At 40.3% G+C, this 25,073-nt stretch overlaps 1 protein-coding gene across 4 annotated transcripts; it reads left to right on the top strand.

Moving 5' to 3' along the window:
* The first annotated feature begins 2,741 nt into the window (after positions 1-2,741).
* On the top strand, positions 2,742-23,856 carry TSNAX (translin associated factor X). Of its 4 annotated transcripts, none has more exons than XM_079971835.1 (6): positions 2,742-3,235; positions 5,079-5,186; positions 5,735-5,849; positions 7,628-7,758; positions 18,402-18,526; positions 21,731-23,856. In XM_079971835.1, the coding sequence occupies exons 1-6, from the start codon at positions 3,220-3,222 to the stop codon at positions 22,106-22,108; spliced, it is 873 nt and encodes a 290-aa protein (XP_079827961.1). In that variant the 5' UTR covers positions 2,742-3,219; the 3' UTR covers positions 22,109-23,856. The 4 variants fall into 4 exon arrangements, with proteins under 4 accessions (XP_079827961.1, XP_079827964.1, XP_079827963.1 ...); XM_079971838.1 differs by lacking the exon at positions 2,742-3,235 and adding an exon at positions 3,246-3,710; XM_079971837.1 differs by lacking the exon at positions 2,742-3,235 and adding an exon at positions 3,246-3,713.
* Positions 23,857-25,073: the final 1,217 nt, after the last annotated feature.

Genomic DNA, 25,073 nt, shown 5'->3' with positions numbered 1-25,073 from the left:
ACTTTTCCTGCTCACCACAACTTCCTCGTGGCTCAGAGCAAAGCCAAAATACATACACAGCTTTGGAGCTAGCATACAGAGTTCTGGCTGAACAGAACACCCAATAACTTTGTTTGTTTTTAGCATCAGGTGTTTAGATTGCCTTTAAACATGGAAGAGCCACTTAGCTATCATGGCTAATAGATAGATAGATAGATAGATAGATAGATAGATCTCAGGGAAGGGGAACCTTCAGGTCTGGCAACCAAATGCAGCCCTCTGGGCTTCTCTGTCTCACCCTCTGGGCTTTCTGTACACCACACCCCTCACCAGCCTCCTTTTGCATTATCCTTGAGTATTTTTTTTACCTGACTGGACTGTATCCCTGGAATGTATCCCTGGACTCCCTACACTCTGAAAAAGCTGGTTGCTTGCCTGGATGGAGGCTAGAGAGGGATGTATAAGTGTGTGTAGAAACTAGCTTACTGTACAAAGGTAAAATTCACATTTAATGCTTCATCTACCTTTATCTCTGATCTTGCTCACCACTACCGTGTGGCCAGTGAAAGATTGACTAGGAATGGAAGGCTCCTCACCCTTGAGATATTCAGTAACACTGCTTTACAATATACCATTTATTCTGTCAGCCATAAATTCAGCTACCTGAACAATTTTTGTTTTGTAATTCCAGGAAGAACTGTCAGAGAAACCTGGTACATTCTTAGAAATAAAATTAAAGCCTTAGCTGGAATTATGCTAAAAAACACAAAAAAGTGGCTAAATGATGAAATTAACATATGATTAAAAGAAAAGCCTCAAATAATGTACATTTATTTAAAGCCATGGAATTTATTATTGTGAGTTGGAATGTGAAATCTTGTCATTTTATTGTGTGCAGTAACTTTTTTTATTTTCTTTTGACTACCCATGGGTTGCTTATGGACAAAATTACTGCAATCCTGTGCATACTTATTCATAAGCTCCCTTAAACCCCTAGACTTGCCAACTTCTTGATTAGCCCTTGCTCTGTACCTTTAAAAACAGCAGGATCTGATAATGCTCATAACTATGCTGTCGAAAACGTCACCTGCTGATTTCTGCTGGTACGTTGCTGCTATAGGCACAGGAGTAGACCAGGCTGTTTCCTGGCCAGTGCAACCCTACATGGGATTCACAACTTGATCTGAAACACCCTTCTCCAGTAGACAAAGTTAAGCTGCTTCTCCCCTATTGGGGCAACAAGGGAGGCTGCCTACTCCCATAACAGCCTCTTAATTACCCCATGTGGGTCGGAGAGATGGTATTGTCAGCCATCTTACAATGCACCCCTAGTGGCCCCCTTTTAAGAACTGTGTATTCTCTGCCTCCACCACTCATTCCTACAGCAAATAATAGTATCCCTGGTAAGAGGAGAACTTGGAAGTAGTAAGTCACAATTAGGAATGGGTAAATCTGTTAATTTTGATATCTTCATTTCTCATTTTTCCTATTTTAAGTTCCCCACATTTCCACATCAGTTTGTGATTTTTTTCATGACAATTCATCAGCATTTTAGTATGAATTTCTCCTGATATACAGAACAGTGTATTTAATTTTGCCTAATATAAAGCAATTACCCTAATTTTCCCAAATACAACATATTTATATGTTCACATTAGTACATGCATTTATGTACACATTACTGGTTGGAGAACTACACTGTAAAATTAAGTTAAATGCAAATTTTGAAGGGTGATTGTGTATTGGTCCGTGTATTATTTTGGAAAGTGTGGATTAGGTAGGTTTGCCTTTTGAAATGTGAACTGAATCTAATTTCTCCCCCAACTCTAGTCACAATAATAGAAACACAATACCAGGGAGGAGGGTTCTGGTAGGAAACTCACTCAACTCCCTTAAAAGAGGAGGGCCAGAAGGTATGTCAGCCTGAAGTCTGGCAGCAATGCTAGGTGAAACATATGCTAGGGTTATTCAGGTATTTTCTTAGGCAGCATGTCATAAAAGTAATAGAATCATAGGGTCGGAAGCAACTTCATGAATCATCTAATCCAACACAGAAATCCTTCCCACAGTCATCCCTGGGTGAGCTTGAACCACCAACCTTCTGGTTAACATCCAGACACACTTAAAAAAATTGCTGGCTAATTGTCACCTATTGCAACCTGATTCTACATATGTTTTCTTTGAAGTAAGCGTACCTATAAATTTTTACAGCCGTTATGATTAGAACATTTACTAACTCTAATAACATCCATAGGAATTAAATAAAGAATTGCTCGGACTTGAGCATGCCGTCAGTCAGTGCTCCCTCAGTAATGGTGCAGCAGCAGGCACTAGTCGACAACCTCTTCTGCCTCCCCAAAACCCCACAAGGGTATCTGTGATGCTTTGGTGTGGGTGAGCCCTGTGATGGCTTGTATGGGATTCTAAGCAGAAAGTGTCTAGGATGCAATGCGCTGGTGTAACTACATTTTCAGTTGTTCCTTCAGACATCAAGGAACGCTTCCCGTGCTGATTTGCCTACCCAGGAATTCCTGCACATCCCGGGACATTCTAAGATGCAAATGATGTTTTCATGGGGAAATGCCTGGCCTCGTTTGGCGGAGCTATATAAAGCGGGATTGGCTCCGTACATCTGATGTCGTAATCATGAAATCAACAGATTTGTTGGTCTTCAAGGTTGCCACAAGCCTCTGTAGTTTTTACGAAGAGAGGCTAGGAGGAACTCGCGTTTCTTACCTCTATGGCTCAGAGGGGCCCCTTCACCACGTTTATCACGAAAACTACATTCCCCACAATGCCTTGCTCGGCCAGAGGGCTTGAAGCGGCTGCAGAGCGCGCGGGATGTGGCTCCATATCGAATGCCTGCTTCGGAAAGTCTTTTCCCTTACCCGGAAAAATAATTAAAGATGTGGCGGCGTCTAGGCCGGCTCCCACCCTCTGCTCTGAGGCGGTGGGAGACGATGCCGAAGACGTGGCGGGCTCGGCGCTCCATGAAATTAAACTCTGCTGTCAGGAATTCGAGAAGGACGCCGAAAGAAGGCGGCGGTGGGGGGGGGGAGGAGGAAGAGGAGGCGGTGAGGAGAGAGCGGGAAGGTCTTAGCAAACTGAGGAAACGGAGCGGCGGCCGAGCGACCCGCCCTCAAGTGGGAGCTGCGGCGTCCGTTGCGGTTGCTGCGCGTGGCGCCCTCAGAATTCGAAAGGGGCGGAGCGGAGGCCTCTCGGGGCGCGAGCGCGGGCAACATGAGCGGCAGAGAAGGTGCCGGCAGCGGCGGGCTGAGGGGGACATAGGGACGGGCCTCTCTCGTCGAGAGAGGCGGCGAGGCTCAGGCGGCTCTCGACCCGCGCCTGCCCCGCACCCCAGTCAGCTTATTTTGACCTTTCGCTCCCGTTTTCCTTATTCCTCTTCCCTTCGCCCATTTAGCCCCCAAGGGCCAATGTATTATTCCATTCCTATCCCGCCTTTCCCCCCGAGGAGCTTGGCTGCGGGGCGGTGGTCGCCCGGCGCCCGTTGAGCTTTATGGCCGAGTGGGGGCTTGGAGCGCCCGCGGCCCCAAGTAACAGGCCGACGCTCTTAACCGCTTGTGGAGGCAGGACCTTGTGGTGTTCGGATAGTCAGTCTCCCTCTCTCTTCCTCCCCCCCCCCCGTCTTCCAGCCTCGCCCCTTTTGGAAAAGCGCTTGCACCTGTGACAGCTGGTTGAGAGGCAGAAATGCAAGACCTAGCGCAGAAAAGGTGGTGAGGGAGAAGCAAAAAACCAAGTAACGAGTAGCTGTTACAAGTATGGTCTAAGAATCCTGCAAGAAAAGGTGGCCGCTTCACTGCGTCAAGCAGCATAGTTGCCCGTGCTGTTTTGTGACAGTACAAGTTCACACTTGAATGTTCTTTTGTGACCCTGTGCAACCCTCCAGGTTACTTGAGGTTATGCCTACGTTATCCTATCATATGCTAGTTGGATGAGCATCACCCATTACCTTTGGAGTGTTTACTACTTTAGGAATATATATAGGAATGCCTATATATATATATATATATATATATATTGCACTTCTAAAAAGTGCAGACTTGCTAGTTGCTCATTCATTATATTTTGCTAAGCTAGTGGTAGACTACATGTCAAACTGGTGGTGTGTTGAAAATGATAACAGCAGTGCAGCTGTTGGCAAAGCCAGGGTCCAGCTCTGTTTTTCTGTAGGAAAAGGAAAGGAAATTGTGCTACAGGCACTGGCCAGGGACTTAAGGAGGTATGGTAAAGGTAAACGACCCCTGGATGGTTAAGTCCAGTCAAAGGTGACTATGGGGTTGCGGCGCTCATCTCGCTTCAGGCCGAGGAAGCTGGCGTTTGTCCACAGACAGCTTTCTGGGTCGTGTGGCCAGCATGACTGAACCACTTCTGGCACAAGAGAACACTGACGGAAGCCAGAACACACAGAAACAGTTTACCTTCCCACCACAGTTTACCTTCCCACCTATTTATCTACTTGCACTGGTGTGGTTTTGAAAACTACTGGCTGCAGTTCAGTCCTAGGCCCGATATTGGGAAATAAATCCCATTGAGTTTAGTGAGATTTAATCGCTGAGAGATATGTTTAGGGTATATTATTGAAGTAAGAGATCAGAAAATCAATATTTCAGTAAAAAGTACTAGGCACCTATTTGCTGCTATATTGATAATCAAAACAAAACCTTGTATTGTTAAGAACCATTGGCTTGTTTGAGGCACTCAGTAATTCTTGATCATATCTAAAAAAATACCATGAGACCCATCTTTTTCAGATCAGTAGCCTGAATTTAACATTGTATGCAAACTAATGAACTGAAGTGCAAAGTTTAGTGTTGGCAGTACACATAACAGTTGTTTTTTTTTTAAGTACAAGAATGAGCTCTCAAACTGTCTACCTAGAGCTGGGAAGAAGGTTGCATCTAGAGTTCTATTAGGCTTTGACATTACTTTGCCCCAGAAGCTAGCCCTTGTGATCAACACTTCAGGGCAAGGTTGATGGCGAGCATAACTTTTGACAAGCCAAAATTTGTGAACCTTTGTTTCTTGATATTACAATTTGATGATGTTTATCTCTCATTCCTTTTCTTTCATATTCCTAGGAACAGGTGAGTTCCGAAAAAGAAAGCACGACAATTTCCCTCATGGTCATTGGAGAGAAGAAAAAGACAGCATTAATCCTCCTTCAGCTATTACTATGTCCTTCAAAGGTAAGCCATTGCTTAAAGGCCTGTGGACTGGTGTGCACATGCAAACTGGCTGCCTTATTGCATTTCTTCTATGTACAGTATTGAGCTCTTAAGGGCTCTAGTGGAAACAGTCTGAATGTATTTTTTCAGTTGGTAGCTGTAAAAATTGCTATTGTGATTGTAGATATGGCTTCAAACTCTTCCTGTGTATTGTCTGATTCATGCTGAACACTCACTTCCACACACTTGAGAAACTGCACTGAGAAAAGAAGCAGCTGATTTGCATCCATGATTTTTTTAAAAAAAAATGTGTGTCAGAATTGATACGAGTCCAGTGAAATCAATATTGCTAAAATAGTTTGCTCTGTCAAAGACAAGAGTTAAGCTCTTAGTTATTATTGGTTCCACAGAAGGTTTCCAAGCTTAGTTTGAATACTAACATGAATAATAATCTGTGTAACTAGCTCACATCTAAATATTTACCTATTAGAAATGTTGCTACTTTTTCTGGCTTGCTGGTGGATGCTCCTTTGTGACTGACGTGCTTCTCTGCATTTTGTTCTCTTTAGCGTTCCAGGTGGAACTTGATACAAAACATGATAAATATGAGAGGCTTGTGAAACTTAGTCGTGATATAACTATTGAAAGTAAAAGAGTCATATTCTTACTGCATAGGATTACCAGGTGAGTAATTAATGTAGCTTTTTAATGTTCTTGATGCTTGCTCTGTAGGATAACTAGATACAAATGAGGAAAGGGTTGCTGTGTAAAAGTTGGAGTTGGGACATGTGTGCCTTTTTGTCCAGGAGTGTGGAAAGTGGGACCCATTAAATATGCCACTGTTAAAAATTCAGGAGTCTATTTTCTAGTGCCTACTGTCTTGCAGTGTTGAACATCTAATATCATTGCTCTGTTTAAACATGCACTGTAACTTTCCATAAACTTGCTTTATTTTGCTAGCTCATTGTAACAAAACCAAGTGGGAAACTAATTTGTACTGCAAGTCCGGAGACAATCAAATCAAATGAAAAAGAGAGAGCCTAGGGCCTGCATTATCCCGGTATATCTTTAAAGAAAACCTAAAGGCAGATTCCCATTGTGCTGACTGTCAGTCCTGCAGATGCATATGTTTTATCTAGCTGCATTTGTGCAACACTGTTTGGTAATCCTTTTAAGGTCCCACCACCAAAAGAGGTTTGGCTGTTGGGAGCCTGGAGTAGGGCCTTTTCTGTGGCAGTGCCCCAATTACAGAATTCTCTCCCTAAGGGGATTAGACTGGTCCCATCCCTGAGGACATTCAGTGGATTGCAAAATATTTTTCTTCTCTGCTGTGCCTCCTTAGGGCCATTTGTGATCCTTCAAGTAAACATATCAAAGTGTACATGGTAGAAAATGGTTTATGAGAATCTGTTACATAAAGGGGTTATCTGATTACATGTTACAGCAGGCTTTGCTTAGATCAGGAGTGAGTAGCCTCCATGTTTCAGTTCTGAACAGTCCCAGCAAGGGTAGCAAGTGACCAGGAATGGTGGAAGTTGTAGTCCAGCAACATCTGGAGGGCCTCAGGTTCTCCGCATCTGGCCTTGATAAAACTTTTTATTTTTCTATCCTAGTTTATCTTGTGGCAGTGCTTCTATGAATAACAGTAGTTGTTGACAGCTTTAACAGCACTGTCTGGACTAGCTTAGCGTTGTTAGACAATGAGTTGATTATAGTGGAAGTGAGCATCAGTTATTTGGCCACATTGCTGTACTAGTCATCACAGCTGATGCAGCGGCATGGATGATAGTGTTGAGAAGTGTAGATGAATAAGAGCTTGTGTGAATATCTGATACTTCACCATATTGGTTGATGTTTCTCATTGAGATCTTCTATTCCTTAAAAAAAACAAAACTCCACATCCGTCAGCTGAGTTTGCTGAAATGTCAGCTGGTTCCAGTCCACAAAAATTATGCTGCAATATACAAAGAATTTATGTTTGTAATTTGTTACAATTATTTATGTTACAATTGAGAGCTAGGAAAAATGTACTTCTGTTTACTGCTGCAGTCGGCCAGCCATGCTGTCCTCCCCAGTAGCCTCCCCACCCTGTGTTTTGTGCCACTTAGTCAGTCTTTGTGGCCACTGGGCATGAATAGTCTGCATTGGCTTATTCCCTCCCCTTTACGGTTTTTTCTTTTTTCCCTTTCTTTTGTACTTCAGCAAACCTTGGGGTACCCTGAGGTTCCTTTCCTCTTGTGTATGGATATTGCTGTTTCTGCTTCATAAGGGATGTCATCTGCTGCTGAACTTCAGGAATAGGAATTTTGTGACATCTCTTGTTATTGTATTTCTGATACTGGATGGATTCATTCAGTTTTTTTCTGATGGCAGAGGATTAAGCTTAATTGAGCACATTATGCCCTTTGCCTCTTTGCTGCAGATACAGTATTACCACGTAATAATTCATTTTGTGTTGACAGTGCTCCTAATGGGGAGGAAATATTAATGGAATCTGAGACCAAATTAGATCTCGTGAGACAGAAGATAAAACAAGTAGCGCAAGAATTGATGGGAGAAGATATGTATCAGTTTCACAGAGCCATCTCTCCAGGTAAATATAAGAAATAAGGCACTGATTTAGTTGGGTCTGTTTTTATTTCATCACCTGACATGTGAACATTGGTCTGATTTTGTCGGGAATGGCTTATGTTAGAAGAGGAGTGGGAGACCTCAAGCCCAAGGATCAGATGTGGAACTTCAGGCCTCTATAACTGGCCTTCGGAAGTCTCTCTGCCCCTCTCACTGGCCCTGCTTTGTGCCTGCCTCTAGTACTTTTGCTTGACTGGAATGTGATCTTAAACTATGATGATGTCTCTTGCTTGCCTGCATGGAGGGCGTGTGTGCATGGAAACCTTGACCTTTGCATGGCTGGAATGTAGTCTACTGTACAAAGCTAAGATTCACATTTGTTACTCTGGCCACTTTTATCTCAGGCCACGCCCATGTCTGGCATGTGGCTCCTAGAAGGTTTTCCACAGGGGCACACACCCCACCCCTGTATTGGAATATTTGGATTTATAAGTTCATTGCAAGACAAAGAAAAGATACACAGAATTCAAGTGGAACTTTTTCTATGTAATTTGTAACAAGTTCAGTTGGATCAATAATGCTTTCTTTTTGTGGGTGGTTGCCAACATTGGCTGATTCAGAAGAGGAACTTGCATGTGTATAAGAGTTTTATGTGACCGTGCTTGGGGGTTCTAGTGGGAGGGATGCCTGAAGTGCAAATGAATAAAAAAGAACCCTGAACACGCACATCTTGTGTATTCAAGATTAGTTTTGTAGACTCTTGATTTATAGGTGTTCAACCAATACTAACCCAGTTGGTCACCCAAGCATCAGTAAAGTACCAATATTCTTGTTGCTTGGTTGGTGAATAAAGGTGTAGTTGGTTGCCATGTGTATATTGATGACACTTAACTGTAAACCTTCACACAGTTTCTTCCACTGGCTTTAGGAAGATGTTAAATACTAAATATAAATACAGTGGTACCTCGGGTTACATACGCTTCAGGTTACAGATGCTTCAGATTACAGACTCCGCTAACCCAGAAATAGTACCTTCAGGATGAGAGCAGAAATCATGCTCTGGCAGCGCGGTGGCAGTGGGAGGCCCCATTAGCTAAAGTGGTGCTTCAGATTAAGAACAGTTTCAGGTTAAGAACGGACCTCCAGAACAAATTAAGTATTTAACTCAAGGGACCACTGCAATGGAAATCTAAGGCATCCCTCAGGATCATCTTCAGAAGGAGAAGAGTCATTTCCCACTATTACTCTCTGTGAATGTTCAGATAAAGAAGAGTATAACCATTGTAATACAATACCTGGAATCTTCACAAGGATATTTAAGTGATCCTATAGAAGTTGGTTATTTTTCTATATTGGAACTTACTGAGAGGTCAAATAGAAAACACTTCCTTGTCAAGCTCCAGATGAAGATCATCCACCCCAGGAACATATGGAAGTTTGCATTGTACATAGAGTCCTAGAGTAGCAGAGCAATAACATGTTTAATTGCCTTCCTCAAGAAATAGATGTTAGGGGACAAGAAAGTGTTAGTTCTCAAAAACACTAATGCTGAGCATTAGTTTTACCTAGCTGCTTCATATGCTTAGGGCAATCTTTCACTATTGATCAAACTGGTTAATTTTAATATTTAAGAAGATACTGAAAACCCATCTATTTATTCATGCTTCTCATTCATGGTCCCTCCTTAAGCATTGGCATTTTTCTGTTCCCTTGGGAAGCTTCTGTAATACCCATCAATTTCTCTTTCTTCTTATCAGCCAGGATATGCAAGAATTAATAAATCATATGATTATACACATATTTTAAAACAACATGTCACATCTAAGAAACTGAGAAGGTTATCCAAGCAAATGCGACAAGACCTCCATCTTGGACTCTGGCTTTCAAGTCAGTTTGAATGTAATATAGCTGTAAAGTTTTATCACAACTTGGTCCAGGTGGGTAATGGGTAAATCTCAAAATAGAAAAACTGGGGACAGAGCAATCCATTCAACACACTCAGACCAACTGCAGGTGAATTATTGTGTCGTCATAATTTTACTTACCAGCATACAACAGCACCATTCAAAAATTAAGAGATATGACTGCACCTGAAGACTTACAGTCTAATAAATTAAGATATGAGAGAAAGTGAATTCAGATGAAAGAGAGTTACTGTGCCAATTGTCAGTAGGTATAAGAAGGGACCATGAATGAGAAGCATGAATAAATAGATGGGTTTTCAGTATCTTCTTAAATATTAAAAGAAACCAGTTGGATCAATAGTGAAAGATTGGCCCAAGCATATGAAGCAGCAAGGTAAAATGAAAGAAGCTGAGGAGTAGCACCTGAAAATGTGGCTTAGCCTTAACATAATACAGTGGTACCTCGGGTTACAGACGCTTCAGGTTACAGACTCCGCTAACCCAGAAATAGTACTTCGGGTTAAGAACTTTGTTGCAGGATGAGAACAGAAATTGTGCTGCTGTGGCAGCGGGAGGCCCCATTAGCTAAAGTGGTGTCTCAGGTTAAGAACAGTTTCAGGTTAAGAACGGACCTCCAGAACGAATTAAGTTCTTAACCTGAGGTACCACTGTACTAGTAAGTTAAGAGCAAAAAGAAAGAGGATGAAGCAGTAGCAAGGACTAAGTTTGTGAAGACATTTGATCATGAAGAAGTGAATGGTAGAAATTTATGCTTATCGCCTGGATGCCTAGCTGAGGAGAAATATTTTGCTGCTACTCTTGCCAAAGTATAATTACCAAATAGGCTGCATTTGCTTTCTGTATTCAACAGCTGTTTCCCCTTCTCATTCAAAGACTTGGAACTAAATCAAGGAAGGATCTGCCAGAGAACATTAAGAAGCTATAGATAAATAATGCCAATCTCATCCCAGGTTCTCCTTCTGAGAAATTAATGATATCCTAAGGATTTATATATGCTTTGGAGATAAAATCAGTGGCAGAGTTCTGTCATTATTGTTATGTAAGATATAAATACAATAAGACAATTACAGTATCAGAATGTAAACATTCACTTTTCATGATAGCAAAATGTTTTCTCTTCATCATTTTAGTACTGCGTTCTATTCCTTACTCCAAGCATAGGCAAACTCGGCCCTCCAGATGCTTTGGGACTACAGCTCTCATCATCCCTAGCTAACACGACCAGTTATCATGGATGATGGGAATTGTAGTCCCAAAACATCTGGAGGGCTGAGTTTGCCTATGCATGCCTTACTCAGTTCAAAAATCCGTATGCAAAAACATAAATTTGAATATATTGTCAAGCATGGCATTAGTGTTCTACTAAGTAAAAAAGAAACCCAATATTTATATCTAAAAAACCCAGTCTGTACAATTAACATTTGACTTCCTACAAATGTTGTCCATCGGCCTAAAACCAGACATGAAATATCCTATTCTTTTTCTTCCCTTATACATCTCTTTAAAATAGTTCCAGGGGGCCCAATCAGCCTTCCTGTGGAAAATGTTTAAATTAATTTTTATTTTATTGAGTTACAGTAGCGGCCCCATTTAAACAAACAAACCTGCTGGGGGATGTGCATGTATTTGGTGTAATAATTGTAAATCTATAAATAGACATATGATCCTTGGGAGTATTGTTTGCCATTTGTAGTTATGAAATGCTTTTTTTGGGGTTACTCCAAGCCGTTGTTCTTTTGACTTAAAGATAAAACAATTCTGGCAGAGCACTAAAAGAAGTTTTCTGCTTTCCCTCATTAAGAATAGTGCTAATGGCACGCAGAGCATTTCCCCAAAGGATACTTGTATGAGCTCAAACGCTGAGTGTAGTACTAATAATTGAACAATAACAAAAAGGATGCCTGTTTTCTACACGTTTCTTAACAGTACAGATTGTCCCAAGGGATGACTATACAAGCAAACAGAGAGATACTGAAATAACTAGTTTAAAACAACAACAATAGAGAGCTACTCATGCATATGGTTAGGAATGGTGTTCTTTTGTGATAACTTTTGAAGTCAAAGCACTTGTACTATAGAATCCCTGTCTCCTAGTTTATAGCATATTCGAAAAATCCTTTTTTGACAGTATGAATAATATGTATTGAAGAAGTGTTAGGAAAGCAGAAAATTGATGCTGGCTTCCAGGTGTAAAATAGCAATAAATGCCTTCCTTGTTCCAATTGTACTGTGACTTCTGGGCCTCTTTTTTAAAAATATGTTTTTAATTTTGGGGTGTAGTGAATTTTGTGTTTATGTTAATGATTTTACATTTTTATTCATTTCTATAGCTTTTACTTATTTATTGTAAGACACACAGATAGCTTTGTTCGGGATGGCATGCAAATAAAAATAAAGAAAGACATTAAATTCAATGTCCTGCATTCAAACTAGATCTGTTGTAACCAAAATTTTCTTAATGTATGACAAGCTGCACAGTGGAATAGATAATGCATGAAAAAGACTCATGGCTATGACTAGGGCTATGTTAATAACTGAGAAATTGTTGGTGAGCGAAGAAGAGACTCATCCATTGTAGGTATGTTTACTTCCATTACTCATCCCTCCTCCCCTTGGCCCACTCTGTCAATGAGAATGGTACCTGTTTATAACGTAGTTCAGAAAGTGATGAAGGCCTTGCCAGTTAACTGGTTAAACTGCCTGTCTTTCACTAAGATGCTAAGCAGTCAGCAGGGCTGCAGTGATTGAGCTAAACAATTATTAAGACAAAGTAGGCAAAAAAATCTAGCATAAGAGTAATGAGTCTGAAAGTGGAAATGCTCTAGAACAGAGATTGCAAACTTTTTTTGGCTTGAGGGCTGCATTGAGGGTTGGCCCAGCCCTCCAAGGCTTGCATGCCAGTGAAGGGTATGGCTAAACTTGCCAATACACACTTGAATACACACATAAACACACACTCAGACAATCCTCTTGCTCTTCTGATGATCAGCTGAGGAATGGGAGCAGAGGGGTTTCTGATTTATTGGAAGAGCAGAAAGAGTGGTTTTCTTCCACATCCTCGCACTGAGCTAGGAGGACAAGAACCTCCCTGCTAGAAGGAAGGGGCACTCCTTCCTGTTTCCTGAGTGCTATAGGAGAAGAGAGCTTTGCAAAGTAAGTTTAGGGCAAGAGGACTTTTGGAGAGTTGCCAGGCCACTTGAAACAAACTCTTGAATTTGCCACCCTTGTTCTAAAAGAACATGGGGAAGAGGAGATGCCATCAGGTATGAGTAAGAGAAGAGAAAACTAGGAGAGAGAATATATGAGAGCTGCAGAAATGAGGTAGACTGAAGCTTCACATATGTTTGAAATAATAAGGCAAATATTTACCGTATTTGTTTCCTAGACTTCAAATTTATACTGATTTCTAGGAACTATAGCATGGAATGGGCAACCTGCAGTCCTAGGACCATGTGTGACCTGCAGCCTGTTTTCAAAAGCCCTCTGCAAGTAATCAGCTTAGATCTCTACCTATCTCCTAGCAGCCTCCTTTTTTGGTTGGGGAGGAAATGTGAGAAAGAGAGGGGCGAGTGATAGAGAGAGAAAGAAATTGATGACCCCACCCACCCTGACAGATTCCTGAGGGAATGTGGCCCTCAACAGAAAAAAATTATCGCCCCTGCTGTAAAGTAACTAGAACAAAAACAAGACTGTACAGTATATTGTATGCAGGTTTTCATAGCAGTATGCATACAGTGCAGCAGTAACCCAGAAATAACCAGTAATGTAATAAATGATACAATGTAAATTACAAATTATTTCCCAGGCTCACTGGGGAATAAAATACCTTAAATTCATGAAGAGGGAGAATTCCTTGAAAAGGTCCATTGGATTGCTGTGTAAAATTAAGACCACTGAATAACAAAGAAACAGGATGTAGCGAAAAATTTAAATAAGCTCTTCTCCTTGCTGTTTCTGACAACAGAGATAAGATTCCAAATGTGGAAATGCTGTTTCCTCATTGGACTACTGAAGAAACTAATGTCATCATTATTAAGGACTTCTACACAGATTACTTAAAAGTAATTTCCCCCTGTATCAATTAGCATTGCTCTGGGATAGTTGTGCATTTTCCCTTGTTATGTTACAGGTGGGCTATCTTGGTAGATTCCAATTTGCTTCTCTCAAATTATTTGGGGTTTTGGCCATTCTGATATCATTTCTTTTAAAATACTAAATAATCTTTTAATGGACTGCCGTCAGATCTACTTCATTTTCCTTTGGTCAAGTAGTGAGATATTGAGCAAACTAACATACATGCAAGCATCTCTATAATAAATTAAACATACTTTTGCAATTTAGTTGAGACCTATGCTGCTCAGGAGCATGATCTAACCAGTGTTTTTTTGCACTGGATTTCTAGCAGCTGTGATATTTGAAACATAAAGCATTATTTTAAAGGAACACTTAATATAACTAAAATTAATAATATGCATATCTATCTTTAAAGCACTAGCTTTAATCTACTTTGAAACGTGGCATTTGTTCAGGTAAGCTGTGTAATTGCAATGAGATCAAGGGAGTAAATTGCACAGGGTATGCGGGGGGGAAACAACTTTGCCAGATTTTAAATATTGGATCCTTATTCTGGGACTTGTTTGTAGGACTCTTAGGGCAGAGTCATGTGACATATACTGGGTTTCCTATACTTCCTGCTCCAACTATTTCATTGTAACTCTTTCATTGTTAGTTCAGTAGTAGATCATTTGCTTTCCATGCAGAAGGTCCCAGTTTCATTTCCCAGCATCCCTAGGTAGGGCTGGGGAAAATGCCTTGTCTAAAACCCTGGAGGGTTGCTGAAAGTCATTGTAAACATACTGAGCTAAATATACTAATGGTCTGACTAGCATAAGGCAGCTTCCTATGTTGCAGTGTTCTTCCCAAAATGGACAAGTTTAATTTGTCTATTTTCAATCTAATGTGAATGCTGTATTTCATTATTGAGAAAACTGAATGCAGATTTATTTTGGAGGGAAGTCTTTGAAAAAAATACACTGTCCTAATCAAGAAAAGGGAGAATATAAAATTCTGAAGACCTTGTTTTTCTTGAAAGTTGTACTGTTGTCCCTGCTGGTTGCTCCTTGTCATCTTTATCATGGATAAGCTGTTGGAAGCATTAAGAACCCTGCACTTTTGCAATATGTATATAGAGTAGAATTTAAAAAGCTATTTGAGAGAACAGAAAAGAGGCGCAGAAGACTATAGGAGTACCATCAACTTGAACCGGTGACCAGATGGATCTTGAAAGTTCGCACTTTTGAGACGGAATGTCAACATTTCTTTACTATTCTTTTAGTCTGTTTTAATATCTGAGGAAGTGCTGGCAGATGCAATCATGGATTTTTAATTGGCCTTCCCAATGTTCACTCAGGGAAAACAAACTACACAAAAGCAGCCTTATAAACTATTCTCTTACTGGCAGCATGATCCTTAAGTAATCCTTTTCTTGGAAACGACCCAAAACTGAGAGCAGGAGGAGGAAGGTATTGTTGGATGGAATAGTGAAATGGGATGGATTTTTTTTCACCGTTGGGATTATTTGCTGAAAGTAGCGGATGTCCTTCCATTAAGTTACAATATAATATATTTAAACATCCTTTTACCTGCTTATTAAAAACACCTTATGTCAAGGTCTTAGGTCATTCTAAATGTCATTTTCAAGCTGCTTTTTGTGGAGGACTTCTAAAAGGCACGTATTTCATGTCTAGTTTATTTGATTATAATGAGGAAAACATAGTTCAGTAGTCATTAGGGTAAGTCTAGAACAGCTGTTAGTATCCTGACTTTATTTTGAAGGACTCAATGAAGATACCGTATTTTTCCATATATAACACCCCCCCCCCCCGTGTATAAGACGACTCCCATTTTTGGGGACTCCAAATTAAGAAAATGGGGGGAGATGGCCCAGAGTTGTTCAATTTTTTGGGGGTGGGGGGATTGCCCAGAGCTTCATAAGGCAACTGGAAGTTGGATTGTTTCAGACTGTGTGCTAATCCACAATTAGTTTAAAATACAGTGGTACCTTGGTTCTCAAACTTAAACCGTTCCGGAAGTCAGTTCCAAAACCAAGGCACACTTTCCCATAGAAAGTAATGCAAAACAGATTAATCCTTTCCAGACTTTTAAAAGCAACCCCTAAAACAGCAATTTAACATGAATTTTACTCTCTAATGAGGCCATTGATCCATAAAATGAAAGCAATAATCAGTGTATTCTAAATAAATAAGACAGTATTGTAGATGATAAAAATAAAAATAATTATTTTTTCTTACCTGCATTTCTTACCATTGTTTGGATGGGGGGCTTTTATCCATTTCCACAGTCACACAATCAATCAATCAATCAATCAATCAATCAGTAGCTGAAATGGGTTCCACACAGTCACAAAAACAAATTAACCAAAAAAGCCTCAAAAATAAAAATGCAAAATAGCAAAAAACAAAAGCGCCAAACTTAATCCATTCCAGAAGCCCGTTTGACTTCTGAAATGTTCAAAAACCAAGGGGCAGCTTCTGATTGGTGCAGGCGCCCTGAAAACAATAGCTGACAGCCACATTGGATGTTCGGCTTCCGAAAAAAATCCAAAAACCAGAACACTTCTGGGTTTTTGGCATTTGGGAACCAAGGCGTTTGAGAACCAAGGTACCTTTGTATAGCAAAAGCTTTTGATCTCCTCCTCCTTGCAGGCATGCCAGCAAGGAACTGGGGCTTGTTCTTGTAATGTTATATCCAAACAAGGCCTTTCATTTCAGAGTGTGAGATGAATAGGCAAACATTTCTGAAAGGTGGGGGGTCTGCTTATTGGACTTGGGGAAGGTTGCACAAGGGCCCTTGGCCACTCAGAGAGCCCTCCTATAACCTATCCAGAAGGAGGCACAAGGTCTCTGGGAGCTTCCCAGGCCCCTGCCAAGACCTTCCCAGGACCCGGGAAGTAAGGAAAGGCTGTTGGGTGCATGGGTAGGGGGGAAAATAAGTAAATGGAGAGAGGCCACCAGTGGGTTTCCCTGGTTCTCCATTTATTTATTTTTCCCACAGCTGCATAAGGTTGCAGTCATGTATGTAAAGTGAGTGTATGTTGTGGTCCCACTACTGAAAAATGGTCAAGACGAAACCCGTTTTGATATTACTAAAAATAGTGAGTACTTCAGCTCAGCCATATACAGCTCCTGACCCACAGTCAAACTGCCTTTTGGGTTTAATGTGTCAACTAGAGTTTGTGAGAAAAGAGGCTGGCAACTTTGGTAATAGTAAAGAGGTGCTGAGTGTAGAAGGAGAGGGCAATGAGAAAGATGTAATCTGCAGCTGAGTGACGTATAGGGACACTGGGAGTTTGCAAGTGACAGGATCATTCATCTTTGAGATGCCTTGCCCCAAAATGTAGCTATTTCCAAGGCATTGTTTTGAAGAGAAATTCACTGATGAGGTTTACTGCTGGTAGCTGCCCAATATTTATGGCCCTCAGTTATTCATGAGATCCTGAACTTGAGGTTGTTTCTTCTCTGCCCTGTTCTAAGTAAAATAGTCTGTTAAGTCCAAAAGGGATGAAGGCATTTCAAAAGATTTACCACAGCCTGTTTTTCAGTCATCTCCACTAACAAATGCCGTGGTAATGCATTTTCCAAACACACCAGTATATAAAGGGTATGTGTATTCTTCTACTTTCATGAAGCATAGAGTTTTCGTTGTGTGCTAGGTATACACCTGGCTAGTCACAGAATTCATGTCATTAACTGAGAATAAAGTTTTAAAATGATCTACATTTTGCCTTGTGAGTAGAAAGCAACAAATTCTCTTTGAGTCTTCAAGAATTTGAAGAAAAACCATGCCACCGTTACAAAGGACAGAAAATGTCATTAAAATGGCAAAGAAGCCTGCAGTAGAAGAGGTGTATAGCAGCTTTCAGAAGGAAACAGCCTGGTGGGGGTTCAGTCTGAGAACATGAAATAATCAAATTGATTAACTAGTGGAAGAAACAGACTTACTGGTGTGTTGTACAATATTTTATACATTTATCATAGTCAAAGTGTGCTAAGCAGTTGTAACAAAAACATGAATCCCCACAGTTATAAGCAGCATAATTATTTATAGACAAATACAGTTGTACCTTGGTTCTCAAACGCCTTGGTGCCTGTACGTTTTGGCTCCTGAATGCCACAAACTCGGAAATGAGTTTTCCAGTTAGCGAACATTTTTTGGAAGCCAAATGTCCGACACGGCTTATGATTGAGTGCAAGAAGCTTCTGCAGCCAATTGGAAGATGCACCTTGGTTTTCGAACATTTTTGGAAGTTGAACGGACTTCCAGAACGAATTATATTCGAGAACCAAGGTAGGACTGTACTACAATCCAGCACACAGTTAACCACATCATAGTAATTTTAGGGCCTGATCCTACCCATTTAAACCTGGCACAAGTGACATGAATATTCCCCTTCAACTTGTAAATTGCAGATAGGAATTGCAGCATGCATGGTGCTATGATGAATCTTCCATTTGCTGTACAGGGACAGTAATATTTCAGTGTAAGATATGGGTCCCTTTGTGCTTTTTTATTTATGAAATGTTCATCCACATTTCTGTTATTGGCTGCATAATTGACACACTCTTTGTAGGAACCCTTAGAATATTACTGAAATAATTTTCATAATAATTATGGATGATGGTGAAATGTCATTTGTTTTATTTTTCCCCACTTTAACCAGGTCTTCAGGAATATGTGGAAGCTGTCTCATTCCAGTATTTTATCAAAACTCGGTCATTAGTTAGTATAGAGGAGATCAATAGGCAACTGATATTTTCAGAAGAAGATAAAGAGGAAGAAGCAAAGGTAGTAAAATACTTGTTGGCTTTCTAATGAGCTAAAACCCATTGTGTTTAACAGAAACTGTCCATTGCTTGGCATTTCTATCTTATTTAGTGTATTTTAATATGTAATCTTGGAGGGTTTTCCCCCTTCTCTCTCTCTTTCTCTCTTTCTCTCCCTCTCCCCCCCCCCCCGCTAATGAAATTATTGGAAAATTACTGATGAACAATTCAGTTCCTACAATCCTACAACATGGATGTTGGCCTAGGCAGCTGTTAAGCCTTCAGATTATTGCAACTTTCATCTTTAAAAATAGCAATTTGGTACCCCCAGAGCAGTTGGCTGCTGCAGGGAAGCAGGATGGTGAACTAGAAGGCCCATTGGTCTGCTCTAGCAAGGCTATTCTTAAGGGAAGGTATCTTAATGTTTTCCAGCACTTTCACTTATTAACATCTTTTGGAAATGCCATGAAATAGTATTTTAAGTTACACATTTTCAAAGGAAATTCCAGTGAATTTTGCAGGTCTCCGATATATTATACCTACATTTAAGATACATGAATTAGAACTGATTTTGATTCATGAGGACCTGCATTAAAAAATATAGCTTTACAGCCTGAGCAAGTAGCTGCATAATGTCTTGCTTGTTTGCAGCAAGTAGCTGTATACTGTCTTTGAACTGAGTCATAGGTGAAAGATAAGCACGCCGAGTCATCTCAGACCCTGATGTTTTAACATCTTGGTTATGCTTAACTCTAACCATACATCATAATGTTTGTACAGTTTGAGCTGTTGACATGGGAAATTACATGACTCCTACAAGAACAAGTGGCATACCCAGTTTTGCTATTACAGATGGCTCATGGAGAGTATTAAGCAGAAGTCAAGTGTTTTACTTTTTGTAGGTCCAGGTGTCTTCTGAAAAATAAGACTCCGGATACTTGCAGCTCAGTATAGTAATGTACAAAAGTTGATAATTTATTACTTTAGGACCACAAAAATAGCAGGAAAACCCCAATTATTTTCATATATTATACCCATCCTTCCAAATAAAATATAGTAGGGAATATTCCAAAATGGTGGTTTAAATTAGAACATTATGATTAGTGGAGATGAAGCATTGGCTATTTATAGTAAACACATAGGGCTGTATCCATAATTTACTGTACAGTGCAGTGAGCCTTTCCCACCCTATCCTGCCTACTACAACCCCCTGAAAAGCCCTTTTCTGGCAGCCAGTGGACCTTCAGTTAAGACCTGGGTTGCAGGAGGAAGGAATTAGAGATAATTGGGCAGAAACAGCTTGTAGAGTAGGATCTCTACTCATGTAAACTGCCTCCCCCAATTTCCAGCAGTTGCCACAATCACAGCATTTTTGAGGCCCACAGTCCCTCTAGAAAAGCTTTTCTAGGGTTACATATAACCAGGCACCCCCAAACTCGGCCCTCCAGATGTTTTGGGACTACAACTCCCATCATCCCTAGCTAACAGGACCAGTGATCAGGGATGATGGGAATTGTAGTCCCAAAACATCTGGAGGGCCGAGTTTGGGGATGCCTGCTATAACTCTTGGATACAATCCCTTACTCGCATATTAGGAAATTCCTATTTTTTAAGTCTGAAACAGCATGGCTTTAGCTTCATGAAATTTGTTTTTCCCTTGTAAACTCCCTAGATGTTTCAGGGCCTTCCTCTTTCCCTTTTAACCCTATGACAAAAAGAAACAGAATGAATTATGCAAAACAAATAAATGCAGGTATGCAGTTGCATAATTTATGCAAGAAGTAAATTTTGGCATTTTCTGGGCTGAGCACACACAGCAAAGCAGGCTCAGGCTCTCATTCCATCATTTCTGTTGGTGTTACAATGTTACTCACCCCAAATTATGAACCTTGAAATTGTTGTTGTTTAGTCGTTTAGTCGTGTCTGACTCTTCGTGACCCCATGGACCAGAGCACGTCAGGCACTCCTGTCTTCCACTGCCTCCCGCAGTTTGGTCAGAAGTAAGCTTCAGTAAATTGTTGCTACTGGAAACCCTCAGTGCACTGTTTCCTGTGAAGCTGCACCATCATTTCTTTCCTTAAACCAAGTATTCTCTTGCTTTCTTTTTGCACTTCTTCACCAACCCCTTCACCTCTGGGGTTTAATGCCACACTAAATGTTCACGGTGTTTTTTGTGAAGACCCATCTGCATTTGGTAGTTGTCTGTGTGGGATTTTTGACTAGAAGGGGCATATCTCCATCCCATGTGTCAAGGCTGGAGACTGTTGGTTCTATTAAATATCTTTTTTCAGACATTCCTTTGAATTGCCAGGATTCCTGGAACTTGAATGGGTTTGTGTGTTTTTTTGCTTGAAACTGACGAAGTGTGGTATTCAACAAAGTTTCACTCAGGTTAGTCCCACTGAAATTAATGAACACTATTAAGTTAGCCTTCTAATTTTAATTGTCTACTCTGAGTAAACTTTGCTGGATACCACCCAAGGCATTTGCATTGCACCTGCCTAAGTAACATTGGCCGTCCTCTTTAATCAGCAAGTTGATCCTCTTGGACCATTTGTGCCTCAGTTTTCGCCATGGTAGTGAGTGGGAATCTGTAAAATATGTTTTTGTTGATTAGAGGAATTGTAGACCTTAAAGCAAACATTTGCGTGCACACTCAGTAGACGTGCATGCACTGCAAATGAAGACATTGTTGTCCACAAACAAAAAATAAAAGAAAGTGGATTATCTAATTTGGATGGGAAACTACTGAGAGCTCTATGTGAGTGAATGATATAAGTATAGTAGTATCATTTAAGAAGAACTCAAACAACCCAAGTATCTGAATGTAGAATAGGTAGAGTTGCCGGCTGTTGAGTGGGGGCACTTCTGTAACTTAAATGCCGCATGACAGGCAAAAATTTAGTAGGTGAAGCTTTTCCTGGCCTGAAGCTGAAGCCATGTTATTATTGAAGACACAGGACACCTGCTGGGGAAAATAGTAGAGAACCACATTATGGTTAAGCTGTTAATAATTGGGCACAACATAGGGATTAATACCTGCCTAGCTGCAAATAAATAACGGGAGACATACATTAACCATATCCATGTGTTGACTGATTCAAAAGAAAGACCATGTTCTTTCCAGAATTATTTTTATATAACTAGTTGTTTCTCTGAATTATCTTTAATAAGTTGCAATTTCACTGGTTTCTAAATTATCCATTGTATTCTGTTTTGTTGCTAGCCGTCTTCTGATTGTCACAACAAGCAACATAACACTTCAAGCCTGAAGGTGACTCCTGTAGATTACCTCCTGGGAGTGGCTGATCTGACTGGAGAGCTGATGCGGATGTGCATTAACAGTGTTGGCAATGGGGACATAGATACCCCATTTGAGCTGAGCCAGTTCCTGCGCCAGATCTATGATGGCTTTTCCTATATTGGTAACACTGGACCATATGAAGTTTCTAAAAAACTCTATACCTTGAAACAGAGTTTGGCCAAAGTGGAAAATGCCTGCTACACATTAAAAGTCAGGGGGTCTGAGATACCAAAACATATGTTAGCTGATGTGTTCTCCAGCAAAACTGAAATAATTGACCAAGAAGATGGGCTTTCCTAAACTACTTAGAAACTTCATGGCAAAAAAAAATGAGAGGGGAACTGTAGAATTGTAAGAAAGTATTTCGTTACTTTTGATTTGTTTATTAGAAGTATCTTTTTCTTTTTAATTTCTTATGTTTTGGGATAGAAGAAGAACCAGAATAATTTGTATATATATAAAAATGTTCTTAGATAGTGACTTTACAAGCCCACTAGGCTCATTGGTCAGTGCGAAATCTACTTTGTAATGCTATTTATTCTCACAAATGGCACTGTTTATAGTCTAAATTTTATTGTTATAGACCCACTTCAATCTCCCTTTGTAATTGAGAGGTATTGGGGAAGGGTCATAGTGCATACACTCAATGTTGTAACATTTTTTTCTCATTTCTGTTTGAGTTTCACTTCCTGAATAGTGACGACTGAGAGGGGGAAAAAGTATTATAATCAACACATCAAATTCCAAGGGACTTAAAAGAAATAGAGAATGTTTGAATGAGAAATGTACCTTGGAGAAACTAATTAACTAAGGTTATGCAATATTTTTGGGCCCTTACTCACCTCTTTGAACATCCTGCCTTAATGCTAGCTTTCTGTTGCTGAAAATGATGCCAAGCAAAACAAGCCTGGAAAAGCTGTAATAATTTATCATGCTTGTTTGTAACAGAAGCAAGTTCTGACAGTTCTGAGTAATATTAATACATACACACTGTTAATGTAAACTTCCAATTCCAATACCTTACTGTTCAGTTGTCAATGCCGTGTTTTTAAAAATGAAGTTTTCACTAGGCTAATACTTTGCAAATTACTACTTATCTTTGCTAACTGTATTGCTGAACAATGATACAATGATGCTTCTTGACAGTTTGTCATCTAACATGCGCTGGTGCTTATGACCAGCTCATGATTCTTATTACTGCTTCACATATTACCAAATTACCAGGATCATATCTGTGCAGGAAATAGAGCAATTTCCATATATAGGTTGTAATGCTTGTTCATATGTGAGGAAGTGGCTGTTGGCAGCAGCTTGTCAGTGTATGTATGCACAACAATTTACACACACACACACACACACACACACTCCTCATCCCATTCTGATATACTATGTGTAAAACATGTACCCAGGCCTGTGTGTCATTTGTGCTCTTCATCAGAAGTGTTTGACACCAATGGTAGGTGAGAACCACAACTCACTGGTTCCAAGTTCAGATGTTGTTGATCTCTCTTCTTGATTATGTACTTTGGCTTGAATCCTCACTTCCTCTCTTTGAATAGAACAGTTCCATTAATGGAACAGGGCTTTCCTGCTCCCCACTTCCCACTACAGCACCCCACGTTCTCTCGAAATCCGTTCCTGTGGAACCTTTGGAAATGGTGTGGGATATGCTGTTCAGAAGGAAAAGCCAGTAGAAATCACCACCCCTTGTGCAAATGGAAGAGCAACTTAGAATCCAAGCCATTGTGTTGGGGAAAGAGATGGGAAATAAAATTTATATACAAAAAAAATACTTTGAAGTAGTAGAAGAACCAGGTCCATTAATGACACAAATCCCTGCCTTTGCTTCTGTATGGCAAATGGTCTGTTGGCATGGCATAGTTTCAGAAGTATAATATAAGAGGAAATATTTGTCATTGTTAATTATCACAGGTTTCTCCAGTCCGTAATAAGAGTTTAAAATGTAATGTATTCCCCCCCCCCCCATTATTGAATGTTATGAGTGTTGGTGTTTCTATATTTTTTCCACAATAAACTAATGAAAATAACCTTCTGGTAAAGAATGTTAGCCATTTACCATCCATTTTATCTTTGGCAATATGGTTAATCCTCTTGTGTGTTCACATCAAGCCTTTAATCAAGGGAATGGTTTGCTGTGACATTTGCCATATTGCAGCAGTCACTTTACTGCTGAAAAATAAAACAAAGAACACTTTCAGGTACCTGTCTTGAGTTTATAGCCTCAAGAGTTATTCTGAGCACTCATGGCTTCAGCTTAAGTTTCCAAGATCACAGGAGTTATCTTATTTGCAGTTTGCTTTTCCTGAGAAGTGTGACAACGTAGTGTTAGAGTCACAAAGAGCTTTCAGTTTGAGATGGCATTTAAAGAGAAACTTGTTTTGTTTGATCTGATAACTATTTGGATTGCTGACCACTATTGCATCTGTATTTAAAACTGACTGGAGACAACTTAGGGCCCAGTACTCTTTAAGTACTGTCTCACGGCAAATCTAAAAAAAAAGTAGTATAAACACTGACAACAGGGAAACACTGGCCTGTGAGCGCTCCAGTTGGAGAACAGCCTTTACCAAAGGTGTCATGGGCTTTGAAGACACTCGAACTCAGGATACAAGGAAGAAATGTGCTAAGAGGAAGGCACGCTTGGCAAATCCATACCGTGATCAACTCCCACCCGGAAACCAATGTCCCTACTGTGGAAGGATGTGTGGATTCAGAATTGGCCTCCACAGTCACTTACAGACTCATTGTTAAAACTGTGTTTATGGAAGACAATCTTGATTGCCAAAGAAGAAGTATCTAAGATTTCTCCAGTGAGGCAACACAGAGAAAATTTACATAGAGAAGTATAAGGAGAAAGGATGAAATCCCCCTGTACTGCTATCCTGATCCAGTTTGGAGGGTCCTCTGGCTGTAGTCTTTTCAAACAAAAAATAAAGAGATGGGAAGTCAAGTCATGGCTCATCAGCACCTCATGATTGACCTTCCAAAGAAAAAGTTAAGTGCATTTGCATGAATACTGTGAATATTTGGGAAAGTGACATTTATCCACTAAAACAATCAATGGCAGGATGCCCATTTCTTAGCCTAAGTCTGGTGTCGGTCATATGCTTGGTATTGGGCCAAAAAGGAGGCATAGTTAAAACAGATGTTCTACTAAGAGAGATGGTGCTCGCTTAGTTTAGGAGCTATCAGTGAAGCTGAAGTGAGTAACACATATATATTGTAGCCTTACTACCACCTACTT

The sequence above is a fragment of the Podarcis cretensis genome, assembly GCF_951804945.1.
Source record: "Podarcis cretensis genome assembly, chromosome: 3".
NCBI classification, from domain to species: Eukaryota; Metazoa; Chordata; class Lepidosauria; order Squamata; family Lacertidae; genus Podarcis; species Podarcis cretensis.
The sequence above is the reverse complement of the archived record's forward strand: the minus strand, read 5'-3'. Positions and strand labels throughout refer to the sequence as shown.

Coding starts and splice junctions, on each gene's coding strand:
- TSNAX (XM_079971835.1), top strand. Junction 5,187..5,734: donor TATTACTATGTCCTTCAAAG/GTAAGCCATTGC, acceptor TGTTCTCTTTAG/CGTTCCAGGTGGAACTTGAT. Junction 7,759..18,401: donor TCACAGAGCCATCTCTCCAG/GTAAATATAAGA, acceptor CACTTTAACCAG/GTCTTCAGGAATATGTGGAA.